Here is a 12,486-nt window from a genome sequence, read left to right as displayed (position 1 = left end):
GATAATATCTTCGGAATAGATCTTGAAAGTTGGCAAATGTCACATAGATTAAGAAGATCAGAAACATAAACTGGGGGGAAATAAATTGAATGATAGAGGGTAATATTGTTTAGGGCAAGAGGAACAATTTATCATAAGATGGAAGCTCATCAAAGATGAAGACTCAACAAAGCGGACAAAACAAAGATAATAGAATTTAAAACAGTAAAATGAAATTGTGCATGCATATTTAGGCATTTGCAAAATAGGACCATACACATTGATTCTTTTACCAAGTATTAAATGTTTTACACGATTCAAAAGGTCAACAAAGATTTAATTTCATGACTTCATGAGGAAGGAGGTGATTTCAGCAAAGAATCATTTCACATTTTTCACCATTGAAAGAAGTGGATCTCAGTAAAGAATTGAGGACCATCAAGTCATTACTTCGGGTACTTTAAATACATATCAATAACATATGATAATCTTGTGCCAGTTTAAAACTTTTCAAAGAGATGATAAACTAGTTAACATTTCCAATAGAAGAGTTCCTAATGAGAAGAACTCGTCCGATTAGGAAAAAGAAGTTCCTAGTGAGAAGAACTTGTTCAACTACGACTCGTCATCATATAAGGAGTTGGATCAATACTATTTCATTGAAGATTGTTTCCCTTGAAATAGAATCACCATTTCGCTCGATTCCATTGCATAATGAGTTGGATCGACATTATCGCTTCGTTAGATTCCATCACATAAGGAGTTGGATCAACATCATCTCTCTCGAGATAGTTTCCTCGAAACTCAAACATCAAAAATCATTTCACTTAAGATGTTATCTCACTTGAGAGTTTTTTTTCTTAAAAACAAATTTTAACTCAATTGATATTGTTTTTCTTAAAACAAATTTTGTCTCACTCGAGATTGTTCTTCTCAAAATGATATTTATCTCACTTGAGATTGTTTTTCTTAAAAAAAAATTCGTCTCACTTAAGATTGTTTTCCTTAAAACAAATTTTATCTCAGTTAAAAATGTTTATCTTGAAACAAATTTTTCCTCACTCAGGGAAATTGTTAAGAGTTTTCCTTAAAATCACTTTCTTTGAAAATCATCTTTCATCTCTCTTGAGATCAAAAGATCTTTTTCAGTCTCACTTGAGACCATCGTTTCTAACAAAAAAATAAATAATAAAAATAAATATTCAGACGTGCTAATCAAGGACATTTGTGTCTTTCGTAGGTTCCTCCGTCACAGAATGAGGTGGATCAACATTTATAGTAGAAGGGTTCATAATGAGAAGAACTCGTTCGATGAGGATGAAGAAGTTTATAATGAGAAGAAATTGTTTAAACTTGGCTCATCCATCACATAAGGAGTTGGATCAATATCACATTTTATCGATTTCATCACAGAAGAAGGTGGATCAACATTTCCAGTGGAGAGTTCATAATGAGAAGAGCTCATCCGATTAGGGAGAAAAAGTTCATAATGAGAAGAACTTGTTCAACCCTTTCTCGATTCCATCACAGAATGAGATGGATTGACATTTCTAGCAGAGAGTTCATAATAAGAAGAAATCATTCGATGAGGGAGAAGAAGTTCATAATGAGAAGAACTTGTTCAACCTTTGCTCGATTTCATCATAGAATGAGATGTATTAACATTTCCAACAGAGAGTACATAATAAGAAAAACTCATCCGATGAGGCAAAAAAAGTTCATAATAAGAAGAACTTGGAGCTCAAGATTTCAACAGTTCAAGCCGGATAAAATAGTGCTTATTATCTTTGCCCTATTCTTGTTTCACAACAATGAGCAAAGAAGAACTTGGAGCTCAAGATTTCAACAATTCAATTCGGATAAAAATAATGCTTATTATCTTTTCCCTATTCCTGTTTCACAACAATGAGCAAAGAGTGACAACTGTAATCACCATATTTATCTCAATATATTATTATTATATAAAAAAGAAATCAAAAGTTAAAAAAAATGCAAAAGGGGGAAAATCCCTTAATATCCGGGGCATTCAATGCCCAGACTATTGAACCAGTTACTGCCACCATCTCCCTGCCATCTCTACTGCTTCTGACAACACTCAACATCTGAGCCGCTGACACCCATCCTCATCAAACATGCTCCAATGCCTGCAAATAGAGAAAAAATGTAAAAAATTAAAACTTTTCATTTTTTTTTGTAATATGAGGGGTTCTATAAAACCTCTTTAGAAAATGTAAAGGGGACTCATCATTCGAAAAAAAAGATTGTAAAAAAGGGGGTTCCAAATTCAAAAAAATCAGTGTAACATTCCCCATTTTTAGTAATCGAAAAAACATTTTGAAGAGTTTTTTTTATTTTCGATCTTCTAATTTTTCCATAAATAATACATGCGAACCAAAAATAAAAATCGAAAAACAAAGAGGAGAGTAACAATTTCGAACACAAGCAAGAAGTAAGAGAGAGAAACAACTTAGTTTTCTCGTTGGATCGTCAGAGATCCCGAAGGTCACTAGAGATGAGGGGTTTTCTTTAGATCTATGACAATAGGGGAATATTTTGGCCAATCGGGGCTCGGATCCTTGCTCGTGGAGCAGTGAGGTGTCGATTGATGGTTTTCTTGCCCTTCTCCATCATTGGCAAGCAGTGCCAGAGCTGGTCGGTGACAGATCTCACGGTGGAGCTCTCTACCGGCTTCGGGAAGAAAAGAGAGAGGGGTTGAGAGAGTTTGAGCATTTTTTTAAGTCTCGGGTTAAAAATGAAAAAAAAGGGTGTGATTTATAGTGTAATTTTAGGATTATTCGCGCTTAAGTCCTCCGTAGTTTGCTGTATTTTTACACTTAAGTCCTCAATTTCTAGTTCATTTTGTTTATTTCAAATCTTGTGTCTTCATTGCGTAATTTTCCCTTTAATGTTTTTTTCTTTAACTGATTGAGAATTTAGGGTATAATAGCGCTGTAATCCCCCATAGTTTAGAGTTTTTTTTGGTTGGTCATTAGATTGTGTCATTTTGAGTTTATTTCAGAATGCATGCCTTATTTGTGCTATTTTTCCTTTTTATGTATTTGTGGTTTGTTATCTTCAAGAGTTAAGGGGTTACTTATGTTTGAGTCACTAAACTTTCAGCGAGTGTTCACTTTTTGGTCCTTATTTTATGCTTGTTCTTGTTTTCGTTTCTAAGCATCGTTCGAGTGATTTTCTCATTTTGTGTTAGCTCTTATAAGAAGGAAAAATTGCCTTTAGCTCCTTCTCATTTAAACATGTTTTTATATTTAGGTCACTGATTGCTTTTATTTTATTAAGTGCAACATAGTGCATTGATTTTTCTATTTCCCTTTCTTATTTTACTTTTTTGTGTTTTCCTTGTTTCATACAATTTGACCGTGCATTCTCTGGAGCTTATTTCTTTCTTTTCAATTTATTTTCCTTCTAAGATATGCTTAATTCATAATTTGTCTCATTCATGTTTCCTTTAAATTATAACTATAATTTATATCATTTTTATGTCCATTGATTTATGTCCATTGATTGTTAATTACCTTTTATCACTTGTTTTTTTTTATATGCATTTGCTTATTTATATGTATTTATTCATTTTTTCCTTTCTTTTTTTTTCATAAAAAAATCATTTCTCGTCATTTTAGTTATTTCTCACATTTTGATTTTAGTTTCCTTCTAATTACGTGATTTGAACTTTAGGCTTTTTTATGTTTTGTTTCTTTACTTTATTAACTTTATTTCCTTATTTATAATTCTTTTACCTTTTAACATTTATATTAATTTGTTTATTCGTTTAATTTAAATTTGTCATATTTACCTTAAACGGATATATTTCATGTTTATTTGTTTAGTGCTTAGGGTCCGTTCATTTTTAGGTTTAACCCCTAAACTTTATAACTTTTAAAGTTAGTCCTTAAACTTTTTATTAGATATTTATTTGACATAATTAATTAGGTTAATTAGAGTCTCCATTTTAAATAGAATTACACTTAGTCTTTAATTAGGGAATAATCTGAATTGGTTTCCGCATTTAATATGCCCGAGGACCATTTTCGATTATTCGACTAAATAATTGATTAAAATCAATTAGAGTTAATATTAGAGATTCCATTTTAGGTTTGGTCCCCCAAGTTTTTTAATTTTTATAATTTGACACCTTAAGTTAGAAAAAGCCTTAATTAACCTACCTAGTATTATTAGGTTTAAATAATTGATTGTTTGATTGCATCATGTCTTCAGAACAAGACAATGTTCATTTACCAAAGAGTTAATAGTATATCCTCTGCATTGTGCTCAGGGGGTGACCACTGGTAATTCCCGAACTAAATCGACATCCTTTTTAAAACTTTGCATACATAATGAATTTTAAATTAAATAAAAGCTCGAACTCAAAATTTCCAACTTTTAAATATGGGGTAATCGACTAAGTACAAATTTCTGGGAGCTGTGGGGTGCTAATTCTTCCCCACGCGTAATTGACTTCCGAAATCTATTTCTGGTTTTCGTAGACAAAACTGGCATTTTTGATAAATTAATATGTTTTATTAAAATACATGATTTTAGATGTTCCAATCGCACCTTAAAAATAGTTGGTGGAGACTTCCAACATTTCACAATTCTTTTCAAAGAAAAACCCTAAGTTGTACCAGTTTTTTTCTCACCATGACGAAAAACGGTGTCGACAACTTGATTTGAAGATTTTTTTTTAATTTTAATTTATTTAATTTAATAATTTTTATCCCTAATGCCAAGGTTCGAATTCACGCAGCACCTCTAAATTACATAAATTAAAATTAATAAAAAAATCTTCAAATCAAGTGTTTACACGTGTCAATACTTTACTCATTAATTAAATAGCTTTCACTATAAAGCCGGCAACGATGTGGTATCAGAAATAATCTGACGACAACAAAAAATATCTTAATTACAGAAGTCCAAAGTGAATCGATTTAATCCCAAAAGATAAACGCAAATGGCACAAAGCCGGCACGGAATTCATCGTATTCTTCAAAGAACTACACTATTTGATTTTCTCTTTTAATCAAACTTTGGGTTACATGTTTTTGAATGAGAGAGTAATGGATCCTCGTGCGAGACAATCAGTAGACATCCTCGTATTGTTGGTAATAATGGAGGCAACTGTAATACCGGTGACAAGAACTAGAGCGTTACACAAAAATGGCTGCCCTTCCCATTGTGGGGATCTAAATATACCATTCCCATTTGGCACAAAGGAAGGCTGTTTTCTAAACGAGAACTTCCATATCAACTGCAGTGAATCAGCCACCTCCTCCGTCGCCTACTTACGGCACACTGAATTTATCGTCACCGACATCACCTTGGATGGTCAGTTGCAGATCTTAACGACAGTCGCCCGAGATTGTTACGACGCTTTCGGGTACCGTGTGATCCCACGGACTACGTTCTTGTATGAGTATCCGTTGTCGATTTATAATGTCTCGAGCACACAAAATAAGTTCACTTCCATTGGATGCGACACTTATGCGTACCTCTATGGATTCATCGGAAACAAGAGTTACACTGCCGGATGTATGTCCTTATGTAATCGGTTCGAGGACTTGGTGGATGGATCTTTTTCGGGATTCGGATGTTGCCAGATTCAGATTCCTGATGGACTGAAAGCCGTTTATGTTCAAGCTTATAGCTTTAACGAACATGCTAATGTGTCGGATTTTAACAGTTGCAGCTATGGTTTTATAGTTGAATAAAGTGTATTTCGGTTCTATTCGGATTATGTTCGGTCTATACCTCTGGATCAGAGATTTCCAGTGTCCTTCGATTGGCTTGTAAGCAACGAGACTTGTAACGAAGCTGCTAAGAATCCGTCGAGTTACGCATGTCATCAGAGCGAGTGTTACGATTACGAACCTGTCACCGGTTTGGGTTATCTTTGCAGGTGTCCAGACGGTTTCCATGGGAATCCATACCTCCCTGAAGGTGGTTTAGGTATGTCTCTTAGTATCTGCTGTCACCTGCAACTCGATTATCTCGTTTACCGGTTTCGGGATTGTTGCTAATTGACTGGTTTTTGCAGATGTCGATGAGTGCAAGATTTGGAGTCCCTGCGACGAAAATGCAATATGCTACAATTTGCCAGGAAGTTTCAACTGTGTTTGTAAAGGTGGATATGAAGGAGATGGAAAAAGATATGGAAGTGGTTGCAGTCCTATTGATGAACAAGGCTTTCCTTTCCTTATCATCGGTCTAGGTGTAAGCATAGGCCTTTTAGTGGTCATTTTGAGCATTTCATGGACATATTGGGCACTTTGGAAAAGAAAACTCATCAGACAGAAATATTCTTCCTAGAAAATGGTGGAATTATCTTACAACAAGAATTTTCAAAGCTTAAAGGTCATTTTTCAGCCAAGATTTTCACTTCAGAGGAGCTCAAGAAGGCAACAAACAACTTCCATGAAACTCTAATTCTAGGCAAAGGAGGCCAAGGGACTGTTTATAAAGGAATACTGCAAGACGACAGAGTCGTCGCCATTAAAAAGTCCATGATTGCCGATCGCAGTCAAGTCTAACAGTTCGTTAATGAAGCCATTGTTCTTTCTCAGGTTAACCATAGAAATGTGGTGAAAGCTCTTGGGATGTTGTTTAGAGACCGAAGTCCCTTTTTTGGTTTACGAATTCATATCCAATGGTACCCTTTACCAGCGCTTGCATTGTCCGGGCAATGCATCTTTGTCTTGGGAATGTCGGTTGAGAATCGCAGCTGAAACTGCCAAAGCACTCTCGTATCTGCACTCGGCCGCTTATCCTCCCATCATTCACAGAGATGTCAAGTCTACTAACATTCTTTTGGATGAGCATTACGTTGCAAAAGTGTCGGATTTCGGAGCTTCGAGGTTAGTTCCTTTGGATCAAACACTGTTAACAACGTTGGTGCAAGGGACGCTCGGTTACTTAGACCCGGAGTACTTTCAATCGAGCCAGCTGACTGAAAAGAGTGATGTGTATAGCTTTGGAGTTCTACTTGCAGAGTTATTGACCGGGAGAAAGCACTTAGCTTTCTAATGCCGGAAGAGGAGTGGAATCTAGCAATGCATTTTGTTTCTGCTCTGAAGAAGGATCGATTATTCAGGATTATCGATCATCATGTGCTAGCTGAGGGGAACACCACACAGATAAAGGAAGTTTCCATGTTGGCAAACAGGTGGTTAAGAGTTAGAGGAGAAGATAGGCATTCGATGAAGGAAGTTGCAATCGAATTGGACGGTCTAAGAACAATGACAAAGCATCCATGGATGAAAAATGATTCGAAGGAGACCGAGTCTTTGCTTGGTGAACTCTCCGGCGCTAATGCTCATGGTAACGAAAGCAGTCGGTCCGACTATGACAGTAGGCAGCAAATCATATTGCACGGTCGGTAATAATGTTGCAGATGTTTTATGTCTATTTAGTACTAGGAGTATTTTAGTCATTTTTCAATGTCTAGAATTTCAAGACCTTCATCTTATATATAAGCTCTTTAACAATGACAGTAAAATAGTAAAATACCAACTACTATAAACTGTTAAAAATTATCTGAATACATAATCAACGAGCACCTTGTAGTTCAAATGTGAATTTGTTATTAATGCTATCGTACCCCATCGAGCTGCTCGTTGCACCATCATCATACGTGTGGTTCAAGTCACCGAGCAAGTATTCGGCTTCTTCTCCCATTAGCTTACTTTCACCCCAAGGATGTTTAGGCATTGCTTGCAGTCCTGCTAATTCATGGGCCACTTCCTTCATTGTTGGCCTTTCCTCTCCCTGCACCCTCACACATCTCCTCGCTAAAGCTGCAACTTCCTTAAGCTGCTCGACGTTTTCGTCGTTAAGCACCCGAGGATCGAGAATGTCAAGCAGGCGGTTTTCTTTCATCACAGAAACAAAGTACATTGCCAAGACTCGGTCTTCTTCCGATCTTTTGAATGAGACCGCCTTTTGTCCTGTTAGTAACTCCATAAGCACAACCCCAAAGCTGTAAACATCGCTCTTTTCAGTCAAATGGCTTGTAAGCATGTATTCAGGGTCCAGGTAGCCGAAAGTTCCTTGTACGATTGTAGTTATCTGTGCCTGGTCAGATGGATTCAATCTCGAAGCCCCGAAATCAGAAACTTTTGCGGTGTAATTGTCATCTAACAGTATGTTTGCCAACTTGATGTCTCGGTGAATGACCGGAACTGAAGCGGCGGAGTGTAAATAAGAAAGGGCTTCCGCCGTTTCGGTCGCGATTCTTAAACGAGACTCCCACGGAATATAAGGGGCATCATCATCATTATTATGCAAATGGTGAAAGAGGGTTCCGTTTGTGATATATTCATAGACTAAGAGTGGAACCTGTGTCTCCAAACAACATCCTAGGAGTTTGACAACATTCCTGTGGTTGATCTGGTAGAGCACCGTGATTTCATTAATGAATTGCTCAACCTGGCTCGGATCTCCGATTATCGACTTTTTAATGGCAACCACTCGATTATCGGCTAATATACCCTTGTACACTGTCCCCTGCCCTCCTCGTCCTAAAATTCTGCTTTCATGGTAATTGTTTGTGGCCTTCTCGAGTTCCACTGCTGCAAATATTTTAACATCTTCCCGGTACCCTTGTCGCTTCGAAAGCTGTTCCCGCAACAACATGCCACCATTTCGCTGAAAGTATTCTTCTCTTAGTTTGGAAATCTGTTTTCGCCTGAGCATCCAGTGCAGAAATATTATCCCCAAGAGGAGACCAACAAGCCCCATGCTAGTTCCTATATTCAAACCATAAAATTCCCACTGATTTACAAAATATTTCATGAAAACATATGTAATCGTGATCAGCAGTATGCATAGAAATCACTAACCTAGAGCAACATCAATAAGGGGAGATCTCTTGGACTGATCCTTGTAAGGTAAACTGCAACCCGTTCCATTTTTCCGTCCGTCGCCTTCATAGCCCACCGGACATGAACAATTATATGTCCCAGGTAAATTGGTACATCTTGCAGTTCCATTGCAAGGACTAATGGTTTCACACTCGTTTATATCTGAAAATTGTAGATAAAATATCATTGAAATAAACAATATTTGTAGTGACAGAAAATACATGTATATATATAGTTACCTTGGCATCCATTGGAGAGGTAAGGGTTCCCATCGTAACCCTGGATACACTTGCAGAAATATCCAGAGTTATTTTCTGAATCAACGCAATCACTATTCTCCTTGCATCCGAAATTCTTGGTATCGATCTTTGCTACTTCGCAACTCTTATTCCCGATTCTCCAATCAAGAGTGACTGGAAACCTCCTGTTTCGAAAACGGAAACCACGAATGTCTGAACTAGAGAAGGTATAGTTATCATTCTCAGCAACAAACGCATAGCTGCAGGGGTTTCTGGGTAGTACATCGGCATGGTTATCAAAGCTTTCGAGACTGATGTTATAGCTCATCACACCCTTCGGGATACTCGTCTGACAGCAGCCGATCCCGGAGCAAGATCCGTCCGAAACATCGGTGATGTTATTGCATAACGACAAGCAACCGGTTGCATAACGTTGTCCGAGAAAACCTTCCACCCGAGCATAGGTGTCGCAGCCGATTGCGGTGAATCTGTTCTTGGTATTGTTTATTGAAATCCCAGCAAGTCGGTTCCCGAGCCAGAGACGATAGTCAAGCCATCTCCTATATCCTGAGGCGTTGTAACAATCATAGCTTGCTCTACTGAGGATTCGCAGCTGACCGTCGAGGGATATGTTGATGACTTCGATGTTAGAGGTGGTTAGGAAGGGTTTGTTGGGGGTGACACTGGTGTTACATGTGATGAAAAATCTTTCGGTGATGTTGCAATCTCCGCCGGTTCCGAACGGGTACGGAATGATGACATCGCCGCATCGGCTTCGGCAGCCGGGTTTCGCCGTTGCTGGTGTTGAAGCTTTTGCTGTCAACATAACATTAAACAAGATCATCGCCTGCATAAGCACTACAGATCTGATCGAACTCATCACAGTTTTTACTAAATTATACATGAAAATCGATGGATACCTCAATATACTCTTCCACGGCGACCACACATTTAGCGGAAGCTTCATATAATGGGGACGCCTTAGACTCAGTCTGCAAAAGCAAAATGCCGATACTTGCCAAGTCTTTCCTTTAGAATTTTAGCTGTTCAACTCCACGGGAATTACTAGGATGTTGGGAATGGAAATCTCTGCCCCCTTTATGGTGCCCCTAACAGTGCCCCACCTATGGTTTTAAAACACGTGTGTTATTTTAATTTATAAGATAAATTATATCATTGACCACCTAACTATTTAGACATTTTATTTTTTCTATTGATCTTTTAATCTTGTGAATCATATCACTTAACTATTTAATTGTTGCTAATTAAGCCACTAACCTTTAAGAATGGACGGAAATACTGACGTGACAGTTAAAAGAATTGACATAATTATATATTTAGTCTTTGATATTTATATGTTCTCTTAATTTGGTCCTAATTTAAATTTAATTTTATAAATTAATCATTATTTGACATATGTTAGGACATGATCTTGACACGTGGCATTACATGATTAGATAATGTTTTTTAATTTATTTTTAATTAATTAATTAATTTTTTAACTAATCAAGAGGTGACACGTGTCACCCCTCGATTGGATAGAAAATAAGGAGGAAAAATTTTTTTTTGGAAGGAATCAAATCGGCATCTTATGAGGTGTATGAAAGGCGCCATAGCCACTGCACCAAAGGTCCCAATTGGTTTAAAATGTACAACAAATTATATTCACTGTTTAAAAGCTCGTTAATAGTAAAAGAAAATAAAAGTAAATATAAATTAGAATTAGAATCTAGACAAATTAAAATTGAAAGAGCACATAAACGCTTAAAAATTCTAATATTTTATTTATATCTAAATAGATTATATATATTTTATATTGTATTTATGGAAGATTTAAAATAAAATAAGTTTAACATTTTTATATTTTAGAATTAAATTTCATATTTTTATACTTTTTATAGTTTAATATTTTAATACCACTTAAGTGATGATACATGTAAATCTTAAAATATAAAAATATTATTATAAATCTTAGATTTAATATTTTTATAATTTTATTTTTTATATTTTAAAATTAAATATTTTTATAATATTAAAAAATATCATTAAATTTAAGATTTTTATATTTTAATACCAATTAGGTGATGATATGTGCAAATCTTAAAATATTATTATAAATATTAAATTTAATATAACTAGAAATATATTAAATTTATTTTAAAATAAAAAAGTATTAACTTTTGTTTTAAATATAAAAATCTTAAATTTATTTTTAAAATTGTTGAGTTAATCGATTGACGAATATGGCCAAGAGGGGGGTGAATTGGCAATTAAAATTTTGGTGGAAGCTTTTGCAGAAAATTGAAAGTAATTGCACAGCGATTTAGAGTGGTTCGGCTTTATCAACCAAAGTCTACGTCCACTACCTTAGCTATCCACACTAAGGATTTTCCAACAAATTCACTAATTTGTTCTTTCTTTTGAGGACAAAGAGTAACCTTAAAAACCCTCAAGAATTATACCCCAAATTCTTGAGCACACTCTTTTTCAAAGAGAAATACACAAATTTGCAAACTTACAAGGAAAACCTCACAAGGTAAGATGTTTGCACAATTCTATAACAAGAAAAGAACACTCACAAATAATTACAAATGAGCACAAATGGTGTTTTTTGAAAGCAAAATGAATATTGAAATGAAAATTGGCTTGATTTGCACAAACTTGGTGTTTGATGCTTTCTCTCTTGTTTCTCTATGATTTCTTGTTGATCAAAGGCTTCAGAACTTGTTTAAATACACCTTGAATCACTTCTGAACGTTGGGGATGATTAGTGAAGATCATATAGCCGTTTTAGTGTGAAAACAATTAATAAAACAGCTTGGAGCGTGGGGGGAATCGGTACCCCTTGTGGGGGAATCGGTTCCCTCCGAGCATACTGGAATTCTCGGAGCCAAACCATTCAGGGGGGAATCGGTACCCCCTTGGGGGGGAATCGGTTCCCTTTGGACATTCTGGAATTTTTTTGCTTTGAAGTGGTTCGAAATACTTTGTAAAATTATTTTGAAATTGTTTTAAGATTAAAACTTAATTTTACACTTGAGTAAGGATTAAAAATGATTTTTGAAATATTTGGAGTAATGTTTTGATATTCGAATAGTTATATCGAATATACTTAGAAAATCATTTGAAAAATCTTAAAATTCATTTATCTTAATTTGTTATATCGAAATATCAAAATGTTTTCAACAATCTCCCCCTTTTTGATATAACAAAACATTTTAGTAATTTTAAGATTTTGAAATCAAGTTTTGAAATTACTCCCCCTTACTCTAACACTTCTCCCATTTTAAAGCATTGAACACTTCTCCCCCTTTTTGTTAAATCAAAAAGACATTTTAAAGAATTTAAACAAGGTTTTGAAATCATTTAGCCAATTGATTATATATAGTTTAAGCTGC

At 35.6% G+C, this 12,486-nt stretch overlaps 1 protein-coding gene and 1 pseudogene across 1 annotated transcript; one reads left to right on the top strand and one right to left on the bottom strand.

Annotated features, from left to right (window-relative positions):
- Window positions 1–5,102: 5,102 nt before the first annotated feature.
- Window positions 5,103–7,370, top strand: LOC120155915 (annotated as a pseudogene).
- A 162-nt stretch (window positions 7,371–7,532) lies between these two features.
- On the bottom strand, window positions 7,533–9,938 carry LOC120155935 (putative wall-associated receptor kinase-like 16). The gene is made up of 3 exons (XM_039167387.1): window positions 9,089–9,938; window positions 8,829–9,011; window positions 7,533–8,735 (listed from the first exon to the last, which is right to left on the bottom strand). The coding sequence occupies exons 1-3, from the start codon at window positions 9,930–9,932 to the stop codon at window positions 7,537–7,539; spliced, it is 2,226 nt and encodes a 741-aa protein (XP_039023318.1). The 5' UTR covers window positions 9,933–9,938; the 3' UTR covers window positions 7,533–7,536.
- Window positions 9,939–12,486: the final 2,548 nt, after the last annotated feature.

This window comes from Hibiscus syriacus, unplaced genomic scaffold (assembly GCF_006381635.1).
Source record: "Hibiscus syriacus cultivar Baekdansim isolate YM2019G1 unplaced genomic scaffold, ASM638163v2 tig00111208_pilon, whole genome shotgun sequence".
NCBI classification, from domain to species: Eukaryota; Viridiplantae; Streptophyta; class Magnoliopsida; order Malvales; family Malvaceae; genus Hibiscus; species Hibiscus syriacus.
The sequence above is the reverse complement of the archived record's forward strand: the minus strand, read 5'-3'. Positions and strand labels throughout refer to the sequence as shown.

Bases quoted from the DNA above. Each gene is read 5' to 3' on its own strand.
- LOC120155935 (XM_039167387.1), bottom strand. From the start codon at position 9,932: ATGATCTTGTTTAATGTTATGTTGACAGCAAAAGCTTCAACACCAGCA. The intron at 9,012-9,088 runs GTAACTATATAT...TACAATTTTCAG, and splicing joins CCTCTCCAATGGATGCCAAG to ATATAAACGAGTGTGAAACC. The intron at 8,736-8,828 runs GTTAGTGATTTC...GTTTGAATATAG, and splicing joins CCTTATTGATGTTGCTCTAG to GAACTAGCATGGGGCTTGTT.